This window comes from Dermacentor andersoni, chromosome 1 (genome assembly GCF_023375885.2).
Source record: "Dermacentor andersoni chromosome 1, qqDerAnde1_hic_scaffold, whole genome shotgun sequence".
NCBI classification, from domain to species: domain Eukaryota; kingdom Metazoa; phylum Arthropoda; class Arachnida; order Ixodida; family Ixodidae; genus Dermacentor; species Dermacentor andersoni.
The window spans coordinates 36,312,731-36,337,406 of record NC_092814.1 but is presented as its reverse complement, the minus strand read 5'-3'; the positions used below and the strand labels follow the sequence as shown (position 1 = coordinate 36,337,406).

General features: G+C 45.1%; 1 protein-coding gene across 2 annotated transcripts in view; it reads left to right on the top strand.

Moving 5' to 3' along the window:
* Window positions 1-24,676, top strand: part of dsd (attractin-like protein dsd) — a 180,799-nt gene that overhangs the window by 36,279 nt on the left and 119,844 nt on the right. Inside the window, exons 1-2 of one of the 2 annotated variants that reach the window (XM_050193007.2) lie at window positions 14,351-14,631; window positions 17,750-17,950. In XM_050193007.2, coding sequence (XP_050048964.1) covers window positions 14,378-14,631; window positions 17,750-17,950 — 455 coding nt within the window. In that variant the 5' untranslated portion in view covers window positions 14,351-14,377. Of the gene's footprint in view, window positions 1-14,350; window positions 14,632-17,749; window positions 17,951-24,676 lie in introns of those variants that run through there. The other variant, XM_072286089.1, reaches the window with a different exon arrangement.

Sequence of the window (24,676 nt, the reverse complement as noted above, 5' to 3'; positions counted from 1 at the left end):
ATAATATGGTTACTTCGTATAGCTGTATACTAATTTGCTATTGCTTCGCCCTTCGGGCGATATTGTGACCTTTTTTTCTTTCTTTCAGGCACGCATGACTCCTGCGGGAAACAAACAGATAAGCGAGCTAGAAGGTATCTTCCAGTCGCACGGTGACAGACACATAAAGAGAGCACCATAGAGTTCCTTTTCATTCTTGGCATGTGCTGCTCGGGTCACGGTCGATCTTCACAAGAAACACTAAAATGGTGGAAAGGATAAGCACCTTACCAATACAGGATGCGAATCTTGACGAAATTCAATTTGTTTGTATAGACTTTCAGGTGGACGATAATTTTGAATCAAATGAGTTGGTGATACAATTATAGGTTCGGCATTTCGATCAGATGTGCGTGTTTTCCACAGGCTATAGGCATTCCAGTGTGTATAGAAACATGTCAAAGAGTCACAACTATAGTTGGCACCAGATATCCCACTGAATGAGAATTAAATCGAAATCTTTTTTTGAAGAGTTAGTTGAAGAACATTCAAAAATAAAATGACATCTCCGCAGCCAATCATACAATGTTAAAACAATGAGGCGCTGTTCAGTTACCACTAGGTTTCGCGCCCCCCACGGACTCAGAGTGGTGGCGTCTGTACATGTATTTAGGAGGCCATGTAGAACAAGCATTACACTGTAGTGGTCGAGGATTACGTGTTGTGCATCGCGTAGAACTTGTTCTTGAGAAGCTGGAAGCCGAGTTGGCGCGCCCCCTGTTCGTCGAAATGCTCGTGCAGACAGTATACCTGCCGTGGCGACCGCTTGGTTGCTCTGGCGGCGCTCGTAAGCACGAGGTCGCGGGTTTGATTCCAGACGGCCGCACTTCGATGGGGGCGTACACTTGGTTCGCATTAAAGAACCCCATGTGGTCAAAACTAATCCGGAGCACCTCACTACAGCGTCCTTCATAATCAGATTGATACGTCTACTTGTTTGTGCTTTCTCCGGGAACCGCATTTCCCCCTATAACTTAAAAGTTATCGTTCAGCGCAAGGCGCGCTTGCATGATTTGGAACTTATTCGAATGTTATCTTTGATTCCATCTTTTCTCTATATTCCTTGCGTAATCAGATTGCATGCCGGACGCGAAAAGTGTTGTGCTTTCTGAAAGGTATGGAGCACCAGCGATTACGCTCGAGCCTTCCACGTGTCAAGTATAAAAGCCGACACGCTTGACCTGCAGGTCGACGATCACTGACTGTGCGCTCGCCGGTACAGTTGTGCTTTGAGTGTCACTTGGTTTTGTGGCACAGGTTCGCCCAATAAAAAGTTAGTTTTGTGGTTCACAGTCTTACCATTGTGTTATTCACCTTCGCTACAACGTGACAATAATGGCGTGGTTGTGGAACTTAAAACCCCAGGATTTAATTTAGTTCCTTTTTTTGTGTGTGTGAACGGCGTTGCCGGCAAAAAAGAGGCCTACGTGACAATGATGATGATCAGTCTCAAGCATGGCACATGCCCACAATAGTGGATGCGCCAAAAATGAGGCGGTTGGTGGAAAACAAAGCAGAAAGCGTCGAAGCCGTGAATGCCAATTGCGACGTCGCATCAACAACGCCACATATTGACGTGAAACGTCTTTCAGCATGTTCCTATGGGTGGGCAGCGCACCCCGGACGAAAGACAAGAGGAAGTACACGATACGAGCGCGTTCAATCGGAACATGTTCGGAACATGTTCAATCACAAACTCGCCCAGCTTGCCGTGTTAATACGTCTTTCAGGTCGGTCTAGGGGACCGACTTGCTAAAACCGCATGAAACGATAACATGTTATGCTGTTATCGCTCATATATTTGCATCTGTATAACCCAAGCGTCCTTGTTATCGTTGTTTGGAGGAAATAAGCCATTACTTTTTATGCATGTGTCGTGTGCACTGATGGCGCCATTGTCGCACAACGCGTGACGCAATCGGAGTTAAATTTAGCATCTTGCTTGGCGTTCAGATAGGCATAGCTCGGCAGTACGTTTGTCGATCCGAGCGACAGTGGTCAGGGTTGAGACAGCTTACCGAGCCATACTTAGTAAAATCCCTCGAAGTCAAACCTGTTGTCATCACGAGTTATAAAGCCTACACGTGTGAATTTTTTTTTTTGCAGAAATTTCACTCTTGCTCGGCTATCCGCGTTCGACACGTTATAGGACCCAGAAATGGCGTGTAGAGACTCGGACAGCAAAACAGATGGATGCCAATTTGTGCCCATCGCCTTTGATCCCAGCGGACCCATTACAAATAGGGACTACGCTTGAATAAGTTAGACCTATTGCACAAATTGTAATTTTGTTAAATTAATTGAAAGGAGTATGTATGCTCGTCTTATGAAGTGTGTAGAGGACAAACGAGTACTCAGTCCTTGCCAAACTGATTTTAGATCTGTATCTTCTATTTGCCACGTTCACGTGGATCTGGAATGCCGCATAAAACTAGCACGACGCCGCAGGCAATTCTCAGCTCTGGTAACTTTAGATATATATATCCAAAACCTACGATAGCGTTGACCACATTTTTTTTTAATTGAATAAAATGGCTTTAGTTCCCAAAATAGATTGTGTAGTGGTTTAGTGAGTTTTTAACTGAGATAATTTTATTCTTATCTTAAAGGAGCTGCCATCTTCACCTTTCTTGTTTAATATATATTACTAAGCTCTATTCGCTATCCTAATGACGTATATGCATGCATATGCGTACGCAGATGACATTGCTGCCTTCTTCGCGTCAGATACTGGCATACATATTCTATAATTGTTTGCAACCATGCCTATGTGCCATAGGAGATTCGTTACAGACTCAGAAAGTGTTCAATTATAGTTTTAATTTAAGTGATCCAGTGAATATAACGCTTGCCTACCACCTTGAGGATATACCTCAGGCGAACTCGAGAAAATATCTGCGCATAATTTATTATAACAACTCCAGTTGGTGCACGCACATTGAATACTAAAAAAGGGAGTGCAAGTGGTTGGTATATGCGACGCAGGCTTTGCACTAATCGTTCGGGTATGTGAAAAAAACCTCTTGTGATCATTTAGAATATGTATGTATACCTTCCTGATAACTCATTTCTGAGAACACGTTCGTACACACTGTTACGCTTCACTTTGTGCGGCCATGAATGGAGCCAAACGCCTGAGACACAACGTGCCTAATCGTCACGCCCGTTAAGACTTTTCGGGTGTGTGCGACGGGATTATGCACCAGTGCAAATCCTACTCTGTCCTACGTTCACCCCCGCTACGCCAGGGAGTGGTTCTTCTCCGAATTCCTGTGTGTGTGATGACCAGTGTGTTGACCCGGTGTGACCTACGCTGCCCGTGCACCTCTACACCAGCGAGTGGTTTTCCTCCGTATTCCTCTGCGTGGGCTGACCAGTGTCGTGACAAGGCCATCTACCAGGGAGCAAGTGAGGTTGCCCGGATGGTGTAGGGTATAAAAATGGCCGCGAGACGCCACGAACAAATCTTCTCTGCCCTTGCGTGCAGAAGTACGCACGCCGAACGTTTCTGTGCTCATTGTGTTGGAGCGCGCCGCTCACCGTAACGAGGTATTAAACTTCTGTTATTTGTTTTTACATCATCACGTCTTCGCTGCCGGACCCTCTCCGATGGTCACTCTGGTTCGAGCTCCAGGCAGACGCTGTTGAACGTCGCCAAAACCCCGTCCTGGTAACAACCGATACCAGCTTGTAACAACTCATGGTAACGGTGGCTTAACAACACGCACCCACTAACTCGCACAAACACCTCCTGGCGCCCTCCCCCTTGTGCTAATTTGGTGGTAATTGATTAGACGATAGATCGCTTCTTCTTACATGCAGTCGTTTCATATCAGTCAGGAAAATATATTTATTTTAGCATGATCATTTGACTGTATTGGATTAAACCTTGCAATTCCAGATATTCGTTCTTTCGGAGCCTTCTCTCAAACATGTCATGGGGATGTCTACGTTGCTGTTGAGAAGTTTCAATCTGTATCAGAGCAGTTTTCTTGCTAAAATCCTAACACTTCGTGCTATGTTACTATCTTTATCTTATCAAAATTGCTGATTAATGTTTCTGTTTAAATTTGATTAATTATTTGTCTAACTCCTCCGATTCTTGGCCAGTCTCCCATAGTTGGTATAAGCAATTTATAAAGGCAAACCAACCAACCATTATCGACGACGACTTAGTGTGTCAGCGAGCGCATTGCCTAGCATCAGCGCGGTTTGAAGACCATCCTGATGCTACGCAAGGCCATCATTTCGGTGAATTAGGTTTGTATAGCAGACCCCTTTTTTGATTTTCTCATAATCGCTACTGATTTGTTTATGTAGAACCTAAAATTTTGAGGATAATATTCGTTGCTCCTGTTGTTTTTCCATGTATTTTCCTGAAAAATTTTTCACCTTCAAGCTAGAAGCTCGAGTATATTTCTACTCATCCATGGGCATGCTCATAATTTCGGCGCAAGAAGCTGCACGTTAACCGCTCGATGGCGTCTATTAATGCAGTGAACGAAGTTTTCACGCTCAACATGTTTGATAAGTCGATGGTTTGTTCACAGTCTGCTACTGCTGTCAATCCGAATTGCTCGCAGGCTCTACGAGCTTTACTACCCTGATAGGTGCCCATACTACTGGCCTTATTTTGGACGGAATTACTCCGTGATACAACAAGTGATACCTAAATATCTTCGTTGCTAAAAATCTGCGTCATCAAGAGCCCAATTCTTTTAATAAAGCAAACCTTTCTATGCTTACTTTCCCAATCATTGGGCCACAGTCGCATGTATACTTCTATAGTGCCAACGCCAACTACCTCTCTGAGATGATCGTTGCGTTTTCATTATGATTTCCATGCTATGGCACATATCCAAACGGGGGAGTGACAGACAGACAGACAGACAGACAGACAGACAGACAGACAGACAGACAGACAGACAGACAGACAGACAGACAGACAGACAGACAGACAGACAGACAGACAGACAGACAGACAGACAGACAGACAGACAGACAGACAGACAGACAAGAAACTTTATTTGGTCCTAAGGGACTACGTACGTAGTCGCGGGCCGCAACCGCGACGGGGGCGGAAGACCGTGAACTTCAGCCCTGTACGTCGCAGGCCCTTTGGACAGCCCGAAGCTGGACTTGAAGGTCGTCGCTCTTGACGGCTTCTTCCCACACGGTCTTCTTGCCTGTTGAAAGGCGAATGACGCAACGCAGAACATTGCCACAGCGTCTGGTTCAAGGTGGACCGTTCCTCGCCTCAGTCGAGGCAGCGGGGATCCACACCCGGAGTATATATAGTGGCTCAGCTTGGATCGAGACGGAAAGGAGCCCGTCTGAAGCATTCTCAGCACCGATGCCTGGGGTCTGCCTAGCTTCGGGTGAGGAGCCGGAAACTGCCTGCGTCCCAGCTGGTAGTGAGCAGTGATGTCGTGGAAAGTAAGCAGCGGGTTCGTAGTTCGGTCGGTCCCCTGCGAAGCCGAGCCCCTCAGACCGGCGCGGTTGACGAGACCTCGCGCCTGGTCGTGGGCCAGCTCATTGGAGTTGATCGAGCCGGGGGAGACGTTCCGGCCCATGTGAGCCGGGAACCAAGTGATGACGTGACGGGCCGTGCCTGGCTTGCGGGTCCTCAGCACCGCCGTAGCCTCGGCCGAGATCGAGCCGGCGAGAAAGGCCATCGCCGCCGACCTGGAGTCCGTGACGCTCTGGGTGCGCCCGGGTTCGCACAGAGCCAGCGCCACTGAGACTTGCTCTGCGACGGACGCCGTCGAGTGTTGGATAGACGCTGCATTCAGTATCTTGCCCTGGGGGTCAACCACCGTGGCCGCGTGCGAGTCTGATTCGGGATACTGCTTCCGCGTCGACAAAGGAGTGGCAAAAAATCTGGCGATACATCTAAAAATTAAGCTAGTGCTACACGTTTGTAGCCTGACTGCACACTTGGCACACTTTTTCGTCATGATTAAGATACATTTATGAATAATCGTCGCAACTGTCGATCTGAGCGCACGAGAACACTCACTGAAATCGCCGCAACTGCTGGTAGTGGGCCAATGCCGTCAGCGCCTTTGCAGATGGAGGGGAAGTATGGGAACGCTGGCATGATGAGCGGCATCGGAGCCAGCGGTGGAAGACGACGACGAACGCGCGAACAGTGGCACGAGCGCGTCTCTCTGACCACGTGACGTTTGCAATCGGGCACGCGCTAGGCACACCCTTTGCAAACCAGAACTGTGGAGCAGCCGTGGCTTCAGGGAAGCGTGCTCGTCTAGCACCACGGAGGCCTGGGTGGATTCCCACCCAGACCGAAATGTACGAAATTTTTGTTTCAAAGCCCCTAATTTACTTTCTTTATAGGAACCTCCCTGAGAAATGTGACGTCAATCCGAGCATATGTCGACGTGATTTTACTCTTCGCGGCGTTGCCCATTTTTTCGTCATAACATAGACACCTAAGGATTTCACCTTAATAAATGAGAAGAAATGAAGAAAGACAAAAAAATATGAGTTGCCACTCTGCGTAACACGGGTGCGCGAAAGCACATACGCACGCGCCAGTTTCCTTTACGCCAGAGACGCAGAAATTGAATGGGCAAATTTAGAGCATCTCATTAGCCGCTTCACGAAAGCATCGGTTCACATATATTCCAAAGTGTGCATTCGATCCTGCATATTTCTTTGTTTCATTTTTCTTTTTGTTTTGCTTTGACTCGGTCAGTGGCAGCACTTTCTTCATCATGCTACCTGCAGCCAGACGAATTTTCGTCGAACCCTTGACTACGTCGACTGCTTCTGTGGGCTGACCTCCAGCTCCCGGTGTTAAGAACGGCCAGCTGCAGTGCAAGTTTGCCAGCCAGTTACGCCAGCGGTGGTAACCTCATCTTGGAATGCCGCCGCCAACCTCTAGCCTCGTCGCCGTTGCGAGTGAAGGAGTTCGACGAAGCAGGCTTTGTGCTGAAACCGCCAACCTCTAGCCTCGTCGCCGTTGCGGGCTCCAGAGTTCTACGAAGCCCCTCTGACGTCGGCTCCGGACCACTGAAACCTGTGCGGCACTGAAACCTGTGCAACACGTGTATGTGAGCCCGCCTCCTCCAAAAGGGCGGGTCATCTTCAATGACGTCGAACTATGACGTCGAGTGGAGTGCTTATAAGCAGCAATTGCCGGCTGCTAGTGCGTGCTCGTTGTCGTGCTCGAGATGTACTAGTGAGTTGAGTGCTCGTTGTCGTGCTAGAAATGTACTAGTGAGCTGTATGCTCGTAAGCTGTTTGCTGTATGCGTCGTCTCGCGTGCACCCTTTGGGAGTCACGCTAGACTGTCGATGTATGTCTTGTCTAAGATGTAAATAATGTAAATAAATCCTGCTCGCCTAGTCCTGTCGCCCCAAGCTCCTCCCGACAACTACGACCGCTCCATTCCCTACACCGGTGTCTTATGCCCGTACGTGTCACACGAGACACTTTCAATAGTGATCGAGCCCGATCCGGATGAAATTGATCGATTGTGATTGGCTCCTTTGCACAAGCTGCGGAAAAGGGCCAATCACGGTGGAGAAAGTCGATCCTGACCAGGCTTCATTGCGATCGAAAATGCTTCTGTGACACCCGTGTAAGCTTAAGTTAGTGTAGCACTGGTAAAATATAGTGATTATATGGTTCGTTTTGCTCCAACCCATTTTTATTCTGAGAATTTCCTTCTCGAGATTCGGGTGACCGGTCACTATTTGGCCTAAGTAAAATAACCTACATATGCTCTTTCACTACTTAAAACATCCGATTACCAATCACGAACTCATGTTACCTTGCAGGTTGCTGGACATTATTTTTTTTTGCATACTAATATTCGCTCTGACTCTGCCGATTGAGGTCTTCAATTAGTTGTAAGTCACACCCAGAGTTGTGGAACAAGGCTACGTCATCTGCAAGCCGTTTGTTACTGAGCTATTCCGCGTTAACTCTTACTTCTAACCTACACCTAAACTAGCAGTTTAGGCAGGTAGTTTAAATGCTTCTTGCAGCCCTGCGATTTTGCTTTCTTCACTTTCTCGTCAAGAAATGGGGTAGCTTTAATATCTCCGAGTGGGCATTTCACAGGGTATCCTCTCCCTTCCCCCACACATGGCGCTCTCGACCGCATTACTGCAGCTTGATGTTACAGAATGTAACCCCAAGATGTGATGTCAAAGCATATACAGGAAGCCATCGAATCTTGCAAAGCAAAATCACAGGATGTGGCCTCTGAGCAGAAGCCCCGTGTTAGACGTCATGCGTGGGAGTGCGCGGTTCCTCCTCCGCATTCCGCCCGACGCGCTTGGGGCGATGACGGGCCGACGCCAGGCCGTTCCGTGCAGGTTTTCCGGAAAAGCCGCCACCTACCGCATGCTCCGGTGACGGCAACGCGCTACTCCGTTTTCCAGCCCGACCGGGCTCTTCCCGGTGCCGCGCGCGACTGCGGTGCGCGACGTCGAGGGACCCGGTTTGCCTTTCGTTCGCGCCCTCTTTATTAGCATTACTATTTTTTTTTACCCTTGGCCAAGTTGTATTTTCGTGCAGGAGGAAACGGAAAGGCACGGTTACCTCCAACGAGAATGCCGTCATGCTTTTGTATATGTGTGCCGCTTGCTGATCGTTCGCTGAGCGTACCCCTCTCTGGTCTCTCCTGCGCAGCATACGCGGGGGCAGCGCACGGTGATTCGGCCTACCGGGCCGTTTCCGGATATAATTCTGTTAGCAGCCTTTCGGTGGCGTGCCGCTCCTTGAAGGAATCCTCACAGTAGGCTGCTTCGACGGACGCAGTTTTGCCGATTCACCCCCTGACTCGCGCCCTTCTTCCTTCGTGCGACGCCAACGGAACGGCAGCTTCAAGGAAGGATTATCAGCGCACAGTGGGCGATGCGCCTTGCAGCACGCAGCCGGCGATCGCTACCTATTGGCCGACACGAGCCCAAGCCTTCGCTGCACTGCACCCAGTTACGAGCGAGAATGGGCGTGTCCGAGGGGCTCGATGTTGTTGCTGTGTGTTTTTTAAGTCGCTACCATACGAAGTAGCAGATAATGAAGTCGGAGAAAAGAATAGGGGAAATCAATTGTGATGCTTGATTGAAATGTAGAAATAATACGGAGTTCTTCCCCGTACCACTTCTTCACAGAATCTGTGCTATGCGTACGACATTTTGTTTAACCACTTTTCCTGTCACCCCAAGGCGCCTGCTTGATGCCAAATCGGCACAGTTAAAATTCCGCGCCTATACATAGGCTGATGTTGCCTTGTCGACAGCAACGCCCAAACTCATAAGCGTGTGTCTTTTGATGCTGTAAATATCGATGTCGTAAATATCGTCAAATAAGCATGCGGCACTGGAACCAGAAAACTAGCACAGTCGACTTACGCTAATCCAAACTCTTCGGGGCATGCAAAATCAGTTCGAATAATGTCGTAGTCGAAAAAGAAGGGTGAATTCGAAATCTGCAGAAAATCATTCATTTGAAATTGGGAAACATGGCGATTGCCTTAATGATTGCGTCCGGAAGCGTGCACTGTACAGACCATCAATGTGAAGCACCGGTACACACGGTAAAGCCCATTGTATGAAACTATGGTAAAGCTATGTCAGCACGGTCATATAACGCGTGGAAGTGCAGCTTCCACTGCGCCTATCAGTGCAGTCCAATCTGACCCAGGCGCAGGTGTTGGCCGCACGATTTACGGTAGTGATGCAGACTGTCCTGTCACTTTTTAAGCGGCAGCACATGTACCAAGCTAAATGAGCTTTTTTTCATACACGACACGTTTAGGAGCACTGATAAGTCACGTGCTTTTTTAAAAATCATATATCTTGCGGGCTTTCCTTACGACAAAAAAAAAAAATACATTTAATAAGACAGTGGGAAGATAGACTCTACTAATGAGATGCTTGCTAGAATACTCTACACCTCTCTCATCGAAAGTTGACAGATGACAAAAAGCAGCATGCATTTGGTCGCGTGCGTACTAGCTCCTACAGTGCTTCAGCATATGTTTAAACCTTGGCTGAAGTTAGCTGGGACACGCCTTTATATGCTGCTTGGGAATTGTGCAGCAATATTCCTTACTTCTGTGAAGTCAGTTTAATAATTACGCAAGATATGTACGCTTGAGCTGCGGAACTGTTACAGAGTTCAGAAGCTACACTCTTTAAAGAGTTTGCACCCTTTGGGCCTTGTCCCACAACGATAATCGTCATGTCTTGCCCGTATTTACTTATGCGCTGCGAGCCCGGTATACCTCCAAGTCACGAAGGGCATGCGCGTTATCAGCGTGACGTAGCATTCTCGAAAGGAAAGTAGCGAGCGCTATTTGATCTTATGAAAGGAACCGCAGGCAAGGCAGATGACGATTAACAGGGCAATTTTTTTTAGTTACACATCGTTCAGGCTTCTGTAGACGAGTGTAGTGCCGGGCATAGGCTATGACGTCGTGTGCTGCATTTGGCTGGCTGGGCTGTAGCCAATCAGAGCAGTCAGCGCGTCGTCTTTCGCATCAGCAGTCGAAAAGCGCCTGCATGACTCCGCATCTAGACAAACGGCAGCGAAATACATCGGGAATGCGCAGTTCACGAAGACAACTTCCCAATGCGTATGATAAAGCGTGTAGTCTGAAACAGCCTTAACCATCGGTGAGTAAGCAAAATTTTATCTTATTGGAAGATTAGCTCACCTTTCTCTGTGACAATGGTCACGCCAGCACTTCGCTAATGTCCATGCCGCGTTATAGTCACTATCGTCGCTTTATCAGCGCGTGAAAGGATTTTCAAGACTGGAAGCTCAAGCAAGGCAGATAACAATCATTGCTGTGGGACAAGCCCCAAAGGGTGCAACTGTTTTAAGAGTGTAAGCGACAAAGGGTGTAAAGTTTTTTAAAGAGTGTACACTCTTAAAAAGTTTACAGCCTTTGAGGCTTATCTTGTCCCACAACGATAATCGTCATCTGGGCCGCTATTTTGTAGCGATGCCTTATGCCTTATTCTATGCTATTCTTATCATCCACCACACACGGCCGCCTGATCCCGTTGATAATGTGGGCAGACCGTCGCTCTGACCACTGGCCAAGCGCGAAAAGCCTGAAAAAGCATAGAATCGGAAAAGGCATCGCTACAATATACCGGCCCTGCCTTGCTTGCGTTTCCTTTCTTGAAAACTCGACGCTCGCTACTTTCCTGTCGAGAATGCTGTGTCACACTGATAACGCGCAATTCGTTCCTGACTGGGAAGTACCGGGCTCGCAGCGTTATAGAAAGGAAACGCGGGCAAGACAAATGACGATTATTGTTTTGGGACCAGATAAGCCCCAAAGGGTGTAATTTTTTTAAGAGTGAAGTAGCCTAGCCAGCGCTGAGTTTTCAAGGAAGGAAACGCAAGCGAAGGAGATGGCGATTATTGTTGTGAACTCTTAAAAAAATATACATCATTTGGGGCTTATCTTGTCGCACAACACACTCTAAAAAAAAGTTTACACCTTTTGGGTTGTATCAAAACGGCAAGTTGGGCCAGTTGGTTGGGATTCATAGTGGTTCGTTACAGCGCAATACAAGACAAGGACACAAGAAGGTATAAAAACGACGACTGGGTTGGGTTTTGGGTTGTATTTTGTCCCCAAACAAATACCGTCGTCTGTCTTGTCCGCATTTACTTTCTTTAACGGTGCGAGCCCGGTACTTCCTAGTCACGAACGGCTTGCGCGTTATCAGCTTGACACAGCATTCTCGACAGGAAAGTAGCGAGCGCAGCGTTTTCAAGAAAGAAAACGCAAGCAAGGCAGATGACGATTATCGTTGTGTGGCAGATATACACCCCAAAGGGTGCAAACTTTTTTTAGAGCGTAGTTGTGGGACAAGCCCCAAAGGGTGTAACATTTTCTAAGAGTGTAAACAACTTTATTGAGATACGCTCCAAAGGGTGTAAACAATTTAAGAGTGCACTCTAAAAAGTTGCACCCTTTGAGGTTTATATTGGCCTCACAACGACACTCTTAAACAAATGTACACCCTTTGGGGTGTATTTTTTTGCCACACAACAGTAATCGTAATCTGTCTTGCCCGCATTTCCTTTCTTTAACGCTGCGAACCCGGTACTTCATGACATGACAGGGCATTCTCGGCAGGAAGGTAACGAGCGCAGCGTTTTCCAGAAAGGAAATGCTGGCAAGACAGATAATGATTATTGTTGTATGGCAAATATACACCCCAAAGGGTTCAACTGTTTTTAGAGTGGATAATCATCCGTCTTGCTTGCGTTTCCTTTCTTGAAAACGCTGCGCTTGTTACTTTCCTGTAGAGAATGCTATGTCATGCTGATAACGCCCATGCCGTTCGTAACTTGGATGTACCGGGCTCGCAGCGTTAAAGAAAGGAAATGTGACCAAGACAGATGACGATTATATTGTTGTGTGACAGGATAAGCCCCCAAAAGGGGGTAATTTTTTGCAAGTGTTGTGTGGCAAATATACACCCTAAAGGGTGCTACTGTGTTTAGAGTGCACTCTAAAAAAAGTTTACGCCCATTAGATTGTATTTTGTCCCTAAACAATAATCGTCATCTGACTTGCCCGCATTTCTTTCTTTAACGCTGCGAGCCCGGTACTTCCTACACTCTTAGGCAAAGTTACACCCTTTGGAGTGCCCCTTCTGCCACACAACAATAATCGTTATCTGCCTTGATGCGTTTCCTTTCTTGAAAACGCCGCGCCCGCTACTTTCCTGTCGGAATGCTATCATGCTGATAACGCGCATGCCGTTCGTTACTGGAAAGTACCGGGCTCGCAGCGTTAAAGAAAGGAAACGCATCAAGACAGATGACGTTTATCGTTGTGTGGCAAGATATACGACCCAAAGGGCCGAGTTTGGGTCGTACGACCCAAAGGCCGAGTTTTCAAGAGAGGAAACGCAAGCAAGGCAGATGACGGTTATTAAAGGGAGTAAACTTTTTTAGAGTGTGTGTGCGCAGTGCACAGAAGCGGTAGTGGGCCGGCCCACCAATATTTTCGCCAGCATTCCCCCCGATTCCTCAATCACCTCCCTCGTACCATCATGGAGTACTTATATGCACATCTCCTCTGCTTGTACCAATTATCTACACTCTAAGAACAGTTTACACCCTTTGGCTTGCCCCTTCTGCCACACAAAAATAATCGTCATCTGCCTTGATGCGTTTCCTTTCTTTATCGCTGCAAGCCCGGAACTTTCCAGTGACGAACGGCACGCGCGTTATCAGAAGGGGCACTCCAAAGGGTGTAAACTGTTCTATGCTGATAACGCGCGTGCCGTTCGTTACTGGAAAGTTCCGGGCTCGCAGCGTTAAAGAAAGGAAACGCATCAAGGCAGATGACGATTATTTTTGTGTGGCAGAAGGGGCAAGCCAAAGGGTGTAAACTGTTCTTAGAGTGTATGCTGTACATCAGTAATTACTTTAAAGAAAAGAAGAAGTAAAAGAAATAAAGTACAATCTGCCTGTGTCTGCGCACATTGAAGAATTATGAGATATTTGCCCATGCAGTGTCCCTGCAGATATTAAGTTAAATTATGGAGTTGTACGTGCCAAAACCGCATCTTCATTATGAGGCACGCCGTAGTGGGGGACTTCGGAAATTTCGACTAACTTGCACATAGATCTAAGTACACGGGTGTTTTTCGCCCCCATCGAAATGCGGCCGCCGTGGCCGGGATTCGATCCCGCGACCTTGTGCTTAGCAGCCCAACACTACAGCCACTAAGCAACCACGACGGGTCTGCAGATGTTATCATGATGGATATTTTAGTGATGCTAACTGCAATGAGCATTCTCTGAAAGATATTTGCTCCGCGATCGTAAACGTTACTTTTTGTAGCAAACTTGCACCATCAGCTGCAAGTGTGCAGCTGGTGATTTTTTTCTTTAAATGTTGTTGAACACTTTTTTCCCCTCTAACTTTGTTGTTCTAATCATTTAGTTGCCTAATGCTTCGTTTTGTATGTTTGCCTTTACCAGTGTTGGTATTTTGTTGAGTGTACTTTGCAATTAATCCAGCTTGGCCAATCCCCCTCGTGAGTACGAGCCATGTTTTGAGGCAAAAACGACCATCAACTGCTGCTTTCTTTAAAAATGGCGCCACTCTAGAAATTACGCCATTGAATTTTGTATCAAGCAGCCATCAGCGCACACATTTAGTTCGGTATAAGTTTTATTCGTTCAATGTCTAAGAACTTGCAGCTAAATGAGCGAAATCATAATTTTTAAGCCCCCAAAACTACCCCTACTGATGCAGACGACAACGGCGACCCTGGCGGTGCTTTCTGACGTCCGCCCAAATATCCGAGGACATGGCACTCCGATGATGGAATTTGTTATCTGCTTTTGTATGGTTAGAAAGAAGTCTAGAAGAAAACGGCTACATCTATTCGATCCACGATGCTGGCTGATGATACTCTTCGTGCTTTTACTGTGCGCATGGCAGCTTTCCGACGCCCAAAGGACGTTATGCGGTGATACTGAGTGCTGGCACGGGAACTGCACGGGGGACGGACGTTGTTTATGTTACCCTGGCTGGCAGGGTCCTGGGTGTCAACGGTGTGGTGGTCGAGTGAGGTAAAACGATATTTCTGCTCGTTCATTTGCGCAGTGCTGCTGTCAAGCGGTAATCCGTCACGAGGAAACCGCCGGGTGCTGTGCGAAGCGTCGTCCGTGCGCCATGCCTTCGTGGTGGTCTTGGCCGATGCCCTCTTTTCTGGTGTTTTCAAGTCGCTTCCAAAGCATTGCTTTTAATGCTCGTACGCGTGGCGTTGACATAGCCAGCGCAAGTTTCGAGTTAAGTGTTAAACAAGAGCGCTCTCTCAGCCAAAACGGGGTGTGGTGGGCTGGCGAGACAGCTAGAACTTAACCTAGTACAACCGTTTCTGTTGTGTGTTCTGACATCGCACAGTTTCGCCCGCGGCAAATTGATTGTAATCCCAAATCTGCGATCTGCACTGAGTGGCTCACGTGCAGGTCGGAGCTTTGTGTCCACTGACAGCCCCTATACTGCAGTGGAGACGAGTAACAGGTGGCGGTCGGATGCTGCGAGTGATGCTAACGGATCTGCGCTTGTGAGCATCCGTCATGCTAAAAGTTGAGCTCTCTAAGCAGCATGTGTAAAATTGAAATATAACGTTTGGAGTAGTAATGCGATAAACAGAACACGCACTTACTGAAGTGAGAATAAATGACGTTGTTTCTGTGGTCGTAGGCCTGCAGCGATCGGGTGCGACCCGATCCCTTCCTTTGTAGGCGCTGCTTTCATTTGCAAATTAGCTCAGTATGTTTCTTGCGAATTGTGAGCCGTCGTGCACGTTTATTGCTGGGCGAAATATATTGTTGGCTTCTATGGTGGTTTTTATCGCGTTTTAGTTGATTGCATTGCTCAAAATAGTGCTGATAAAGTTTAGCTAACTAAAGACTCATTATCAGCCACAGGAATCAAAACCAGACGCAGCACAACACGTCCTCTGTTAAATGGTGCAATGCCTTTGGAAGCTTTGGGGTGTAACTTATAATTCTAGGATGTTTGTAAAGACTCGATAACCATCAGTATTAGCCCCTTTCATGGCGTTATAACATTTTTTACTGCATGTGCAAAAAGAAAAATTGTTCTTTTATGGTGCAAAAGTTGCGGCAATGTGATTGTTTTTGCCATTATGTAGCTACAGCTGCATCAAGGATATATTTTTTTTTTGGGGGGGGGGGGGGCACCTCTGGAACATTTGTGAAGTTTTGGCCTTGGATCATTCCTGATATTTTGGGGAACAGGCACCACATTTAGTTTTTAAGGCAGGAGTGAAGAAACCAATGTTGGGCCCGTTTTAATTGTCTTGCTAACGATAATATGTTGCAGGAGAATGCACCACTTTAACATGCAAGAATAATTTGAATAGCTTTTGGCTGCATTGTTATTGCTGCTTCCAGTGTTTTTTTATTTTTTAAAGATGGTAAGAGAGGTTGTTATAGGCACCCTACACTTCAAACCCTATGCTGGCAGAAGTGTCTCTAGCAGAGGTATGCCTGTCTGTCAGTCGAGTGGGAAGCCCATTACAGTGCAGGGAGCATTTGCTATGCATGAGTTGCACTTGTGTGCTCTGTTGTGCTCTCATCTTGCAAGCATTGTTTTATGCATGTTACTACTGCTTCAGTAGTCCTGGATGGGAGTGGGGGGGGGGGGGGTGTTATTCTGTAAGTGTTCACTTCATCTGCTGCTAAAGTGCTGGTTGGCTGGGTGCACCTGTATCCTTCTCACACGTACCTCAGCCAATTAGAACTTCATCAGCCGACGAAATGGACATGTTCACTAGGTGGACACTTACAGAATACCCCCCTCCCCCTTTCCCCTGGTCTTGGCAAAACATAATCGTGCAGTCAAAAGCAGTATGCCGTTATATTGAAAGTAAATAACACAAACCAAGCATCAACAAATTTAACAAATTGCTCTGTGATTACCTCTTGTTTTAATTGCTTGGTCACTTTTGAGCTCCTTGGGTACTCCTTTTTTCCCCCCATTGTCACACAACCATTTCCCCATTGGTTGGCTTGTCATACCCGCTATCAGATTGCTGCTGGTGTACAGCTACCATTGTTTCATGTTTGCATTTAATGATATTGCCTGATCGGAAGTCAATAGTTGCATTAACAATGCATTAAGATGGCTTGAACACAAAGGATATTAATTGATGTAGGTGTGCTGATTATATGTTCCTACATCAGCTTGATGGTCTTGGATGAAGGTTTTAAGCATGTCTGGGGGAAACATATTGCAGTCACTTTGATTCCATTGTGAGACTCAGCTTCTTTTACATTGTGCACACATCCAGCTTCAAATAAACTTCCTTTTGCAATATTTGCCACTCCTGGAGTAATTTGATGCCTAGAATGTTTGGGAAATTCACTTCTAGTTCCAGGGGCATATGTGAAGACATCTCTTGAAGGGAGTGGCGATGTAACAGAATGATAAAAAGACAAAACAAGCACTCGCAAAGTGACAGTTTATTTTGCAAACAGCAAAGTGTGCCATGCGAGAGTGGAAGAAAACATGCAAAGCAGGTAGAAGTAGAATGATTATAAAAATGTTTGTAAATTTCAGACTTTCGCATTGGCTGCATGGGCCACAATCCAATTATACCCATAAAAGCAGGAAGATCAGAAGAAATATCTTGCTAAGCGGTAGTGGCAGAATTGGCAAGCAAATTATTTTGCAAAAGTAATACGACAGAGAGGTAGCAGGGGAGAAATGGGAAACAAAATTATAGGATTCTCAACAAACCTATACAGGAAACAGGCAGTGGAGGGCAGATATTAAGTACTGGTGTGTCTTTTAAAAAAATTTTCAAACAAGTTGATAGCAGGAACACACATGGGGTGATGCTGCAACAGAAACGCACTGAAATTATGTCACACATGGCTGTTGCTTCATTGTAGAGCAAGGTGCTCACAATGTCCTGCTGGTGCAGGAGTCACAGATTCACCTGTTGTTTTGCACATGTGGTGTATCCTATTAATTTCTTTGCTTTCTTCAGGAGTGGTTATTTTCTTAATCATGGGTGTGTATCATGCAGATCAAGACCTAACGACATATTGTTTACTATAATCTGTCTTTAGAAGTTCAGATTCAATCAAGCTTTCCTATGTTTTGACTGTTGAAGGAGCATAGCATTAAAATAATTCTTTCTTTGTCTTTCAGAGTGACAGAGCCAAATGGTGTAATTACCAATGGGATAGGAAACTACAGCAAGGATATGAAGTGTACATGGCTCATTGAAAGCGGCATCCATAATGCCACTATTAGGTTTGAGTTTACACATTTTGAGACTGAGTGTGGCTGGGACCATCTGTATGTGTATGATGGCGACTCCATGTTTGCTCCCATGGTGGCAGCATACAGGCAAGCAGCAATCATCACCTGTTCCGTTTTAAAATCTGGTGCATCTTCTGTATGGAGCATCAAGTTCTTGCAGTGAAGTCTCATCTCCCTGTTCATAAAAACCTCACTTACTTTCCTTGCACTGAGTGATTCCTTAATCAGTAGGGCTGTAGTTACAGCCACCCTTGTTCAGTCGTGAGAAAGTACATGAAAAATAAACAAGTACAAGAAGAGAAAAAGACATTGAAATTGTCTCAAACTTTTGTGATGTGTGTTTTAGTGCAGGACTTCTAATGTGGAGCATGTAAGTAGATTGTCATTTGTATTTGGGTAGATTAATAATTATGCAGTGTCTTTATGGAAGCAAAATGCCAGTGGTAGCCGTTTACACAATGTGCACCATTTGGTGGCCATTCTTGGATGTATTTTTAAAATGTGTTTGTTATTATCATTATTTTAGATACGTTGCACTTTCAATTCATCAAATAAGGGAGAGGAATGATGCCTACTTGATTTTTAGATGAATGCTGTGCATGAATGACTTGCTAATATGTAATAAACGAGAAGAAAGGGGGTTAACCGAGGGTCCCGATTTTTATTAGTCATATCATAAGAAGCCAACAAACACTGACACCACTGGTGTCAAACACTGGTGTCAGTGTTTGTTGGCTTCTTATGATATTGCTAATATGTAAACAGTTTAACTTGTTTGGAAACCAATCTTTGTAGCAGTTTTTTTTTTAATTCTGAGATTGGGGTAGCCATGGACTGGGTTATGGGAGTATTGCCATGAGAATGCATGGTGTTAAGGTACTCTGGCTGACCAAATGTCACTTGCTAGCCATGTTTTCTGTGTTAGGTGCTCTCTGGAGCTAAGCTGGCGTTGTTTCTGTAACGCTGGCGGTAAGAATCACTTAGATTTCGTACTTGCATAGTTAGCAGTGAACTTCCATGGATAGCTACCATCAATATGCAAGCAGATGGAACATTGAAAATTCGCATACAGGCAGGCTAGCTGGCTGCCCACAATGAGCTACACTTGGCACAGTCTTACTAAATAGCAGTATAATATTGCCTATAGATAGTTTTTATTGGGATTTACTTTTGCTTGCATGCAAGGTAACAGTGGCAAAATGGCCTCTAGCAACTTGTGGGGGTGGTAGTCCTTGTGGGTATCGGAAGGTGGGCATCACAAGTTATGCGGGAAAATGGACTTTGCTGTGCTGTTTACTAGTACTTCTGGTTAATCAGGGCAAGCAGTTGCCCTGGCGAATACAAGTCTCCTTATTGAAATGTTTGCTTCTGCAACATTCCTTGTTCTACCACTGTTAATCACTTCAAGCCTTCATCTTTGTGTGAACTTCTGTCTTGGTTAGTTGTGGGTTTCAAACATGGTCAGATGTAACTGTTAAATTTATTTATTTGTTTGTATTAGTTCAGCCTTAATAAGTGTCTGGTAAAGCCCTATTATCTGCTCTTTTCTATTAATCTATTGTGGGTTGAAATGATATGTGAACAACCTGGAATGACCTCTGAAATGTCTTTTATCCACTGTGGTGTTTATTTTTTTTGCTGTGTCTGATGTTTCTTTACGGTGAGCATCATTCACAACGTTAACAGTTTGTATTTTACATTTATATTGACTGCACTTTAAAGATCTCCAAATGGCGAAAATTAATCTGCAGTCCCCCACTGCGGCATAATCACATCTTGGTTTTAGCACGTAAAACTCCATATTTTTTTTTCTTGCATCTAACACACTGATGAACCTGCATTTAATGAAATGCTCCATGTGTAAATATTTGCTAGACATATCTAGTAGTTCAATATATTAAAATTTTCAGTTAATAACTTTTGGTAATTATTCATTATGCACAAATTTGTCATTGAAAAAAAATCAAAAACAAAAAGTGGCAATATTTTTGCTCATTATAGAGAATAATTGCTAGGGGTATGACTGCTATACAAGTAAGTCATACTGTCTTGCGTTTTCAGCTGTTTCTTTATAGCCTTTGGAGGCTGCAGAACTATTGGAACAGTAGATTGAAACTTGTACCCTTTTTATTTGTTCCAGGTCATGCATATTGCCTAATTCAGAAAACAGGTTCCCCCATGTGAACGCAATTGAAAATGTTCTTAGGGAATTCATTCACGAAGTTATCTTCACAAAGAGTAATCAAAGGAAATGCGTTTGCCTTTTGTGTGGCATTCAACAATTTTTACCAACTAGTAAAAAATGTAGGTTCATTTGTAAAGCCTAATTTTCTTTATCCAAGCTTGTTATAATTGTCACTTTGCATGCTTCCTTCACTGCCTTGATGGTGGCTGCTGCGATGCTCTGCACAGCTTCTGTCCTGATGACCGCCTGTGAAGTGCAGGACAATCATGCTTGTGGGCATGAAATGTTTTGTCTTTGTGACATAATTAAGAGCATAGGAATCTCAAGGAAGTCTTTCTATTCAATGTTTTGCAACCTTTTGTACAGGGGTGTTGTCTTATTCAGTTGGAAAGCACTTTATATGTTGACCATAGTTGCTAAGTTGCAATTTTAAACCTTGTTTTGTTGCAGTGATTTGTGGTTGCTGTAACACCAGGTGTTTACAGGATTCAAAATGTGGTTAATACGCACAGCAGCATATGTTCAGTGTTACAGGAGCACTAGACATTTGCTGCTTGGTTGCAAAGTGTAAGATTCTCAACCCCTTGAAGGGGTACTAACACAAGATTTAGGTCTTAAACTTAGATCTTAATCTTGATCTCGACAGTGCCAAGATGTCACGAGCTGCCTGCTAACCACAGTAAACATGGTTTGGCCTCGCATGTTACCATGAACCACTTACGCGCACTCATGAGCAAGAATTTGGAGGCTGATGAAGTACATGGCAGAATGGGAAGAAAAGCAGACAGTGGAGCAGTTGAGCACAAGATGACTACAAAGCTGAAGCATAAAAGATTTGTGCAGTGCAAGAAATAAAAGCAAGGTCACTTGTAAGAGCTCGAGCGAACAGCACTCGAGCAACCTTGATCGAATACCGCAGAACCGGGTGGGTATGACCAGGCCCACATGCACTTCCGAACCTGCAGCTATGCGCCAAGTTCTATGGACTTTCCTGTTCTAGACTGACTGCTCGTCTACAGGGCAGCAAGTGCCTCAGAGTGTCACCAGCAGCGTAACATCAGAGCAGACGACAGCTAGTCCTCTGTTAAGCCTGTTGCTGTCTTCCAAGCCTGTTGCCATCCTTCATTCCTGCTCCAGTCTTCTGCTCCATTCCTCATCAGACATCTCCGTTCCAGGCCAGTGACAGCTGTGCCCTATAGAAAACCGCCAGCACAGCAAGTTCCCAGCCTGTACCCTGGCACGACCTATAAGACTACTCTGTTTTGGTTACGTTTGGAATCCTTTGCACTTATGTCCCAGTTTTTGTGTACAGGGTGTTTCAGCGAACACTTAAAAAAATTCTTAGAGGTTGCCTGTGGCAGATAGCACAAATATACAGGTTTTCCCGCTCAGTTTAATCCAAACGCCATTGAAAATAATCCAGGTGCCAGCCAATTTAATCTGAGCGCCAGCATTTGTAATCCAAGTGCCAATAATTTAATCCAGGCGCCACCACATTAAATCCCAGCACCATCCGAATTAATCCACGTACCAACTCATTTAATCCTCGTGCCAGCCATTTCAATCCAAGTGCCAGTCAATTTAATCCTGTTGGAAATTGATTGAGAAACAAATAATTCTTGCAGAAGAGGTCGTAACAGGCGTCATGAATGCTGTCTATTCATTGATGTGGTCACCATATTGGTGTCAGCACTATGGGAGCAAAGTTTCCACGCTACCGGTGTCATCATGGCTGCTTCAGAAACACTTCTGTGTGTTATACCGCTTGCTTATTTCCTCCTTTTCGAGTCGCATTTCCGAGTGACAAGAGTGACCCACATAAGTGAGTTAGAATCGTGACGGATATTACGCAAATTGGGTTGCGATCATGACATGCGATTTCCTTCCCTATCGTCTTGCATATAGATCGACATCGTTCGCAAGGGTAAAAACTTGCTCACCATTACTCAGGCACTTGACATAATCACTAAGCGATTCAATATAGTTCACTAAGCTTGTGTATTGCATACACTCTTATGCTTCCAACATGCATATCAAACGAGATGGTTCTGAGAATGTAACAGCTTATTCTTGAGTGACATGATTAGGTCACTAGTGACCTACTCGACGTCACCGCTGTCGCGCATCTTCTAACCTGCCTACTAACATATCAAAGGAAATCGCTTTCATAGCTTAAAACCTTCTCCCTATCATTGTATCAAGTGACGTGATCACTAGTGACTCTCATGACGCCACCACGCTTCTCACGCATGCACTATCCTAAACTGCCCGCATGCTTATCAAACGAAGTGCACGGTTGGGTGAGAACCATGATGACATCATGTGAGTCACTAGTGATCACCTCACTGGCTGCGTGATAGTGAGCCGGTTATTACCCTTTATAAGCCACTTCGTTTGATATACATGCTGGCAGTTTAGGATAGTGCATGCGTGAGAAGCGTGGTGACGTCAAGAGAGTCACTAGTGATCACGTCACTTGAGACAATGATAGGGAGAAGGTTTTAAGCTATGAAAGCGATTTCCTTTGATATGTTAGTAGGCAGGTTAGAAGATGTGCGACGGCGGTGACGTCGAGTAGGTCACTAGTGACCTAATCATGTCACTCAAGAATAAGCTGTTACATTCTCAGAACCATCTCGTTTGATATGCATGTTGGAAGCATAAGAGTGCATGCAATACACAAGCTTAGTGAGCTATATTGAATCGCTTAGTGATTATGTCAAGTGCCTGAGTAATGGTGAGCAAGTTTTTACCCTTGCGAACGATGTCGATCTATATGCAAGACGATAGGGAAGGAAATCGCATGTCATGATCGCAACACAGTTTGCGTAATATCCGTCACGATTCTGACTCACTTATGTGGGTCACTCTTGTCACTCGTAAATGCGACTCGAAAAGGAGGAAATAAGCAAGCGGTATAACACACAGAAGTGTTTCTGAAGCAGCCATGATGACACCGGTAGCGTGGAAACTTTGCTCCCATAGTGCTGACACCAATATGGTGACCACATCTATGAATAGACAGCATTCATGACGCCTGTTACGACCTCTTCTGCAAGAATTGTTTGTTTCTCAATCAATTTCCAACAGGATTAAATTGACTGGCACTGGGATTAAAACGTGTGGCACTTGGATTAAAATGGCTGGCGCAAGGCTTAAATGAGTTGGCACGCGGATTAATTCGGATGGCGCTGGGATTAAATGTGGTGGCACCTGGATTAAGAATGCTGGGGCTCAGATTAAATTGGCTGGCACCTGGATTATTTTCAATGGCGTTTGGATTAAACTGAGCGGGAAAACCTGTAGTTCATGAGGTGGTCTACTCAAAGTGGCGGACACTGCTTGCACAAAAAATTGGAATGCATAATTGACAAATAAAGAAAATTCACTAATTTAAGTTTTTAACTAGTTACCTAATGGCCTGTATTGCAATTTACAAATTCTAGCCGGGGAGTTCACAAAGGTGATCCACTTGGAACTATTTCTCAGCATGACACCAGTTTCGAGATATTAATTCCCGAACTTTGCGGAGAAATGCGTTGGCATTCCAGTTACTTTTGTGCTTGAATGCATAAAACGATGTTTCATTAAGAGGGTAACTGGAACGCCAATGCATTTCTCCGCAAAGTTCGGGAATTAATATCTAGAAACTGGTGTCATGCTGAGAAATTGTTCCAAGTGGATATGCTTTGTGAACTCTACGGCTAGAATTTGGAAATTGCAATATGGGCCATAAGGTAATTAGTTTAAATGTTAATTCGTGAATTTTTGTTATTGATTATACATTTCAATTTTTTGTGCAAGTAGTATCCACCTCTTCAAGTAGACTAGCTCATGAACTAGAACTGTGCTATCTGCCACACATTTAAAAAATTTTGAAAGTGCTCGCTGAAACAACCGGTATGTATAGTGTCCAAGTGCCTGTTCTTCATTATACTTTTTGTGTTGAAACAACACCTTGTCTCTAATTCATTCTCCTCGCATGCATGCCAGCTACGGGCATATAGTAACCCTGACAGAGACCAATGGCGCTGAAAAAAATAAAAAATTCTTCCAGCTTGGGCATGCTGACTTGCATGCTCATGCTGCAAGAACCTTGGAGCCTGTGCAGTGTGGTACCAAACTAGCCTGCTTTTCATCAGATATCATAAGAAAGGAATGGATCTCGTAGATTAGTTTCCTTTTAGAGGAAGTGTGGACATTGGTGATGAGCATGGTGATGGGTATGAGTCCAGTTAATAGCTTGGAGTACTTTGTGAATGACAGGCAGCTTTGCACTACCAGTCGTTGTTAATTGAAATGGGTTTTCTTCTTGAAGAAGTCCCGAGAAAAGCCTACTTGAAATTTTGAAACAGCTGAAGCCAAGAGCAAGACTGGAAGGAGACGGCAAGGACGATATTAGTTACATTGTGTGATCCAACTCTGCGAGACTACTTCTGGCAACCAGCCCCGCTCCCGAACCTTTCCCAAAACCTGCTTTTGAAGACAACTATTTTCTGCAAACATTTATAGAAATGAAAAGGGTCATGTTGCTGTGAATTAATTGCATTTTGCTGACAGCTGAACATGATTTCTGGAGGTGAAATATTGAAAAAATCCTTGTCTTTGCAAGATTCTTGCTTTTTTGG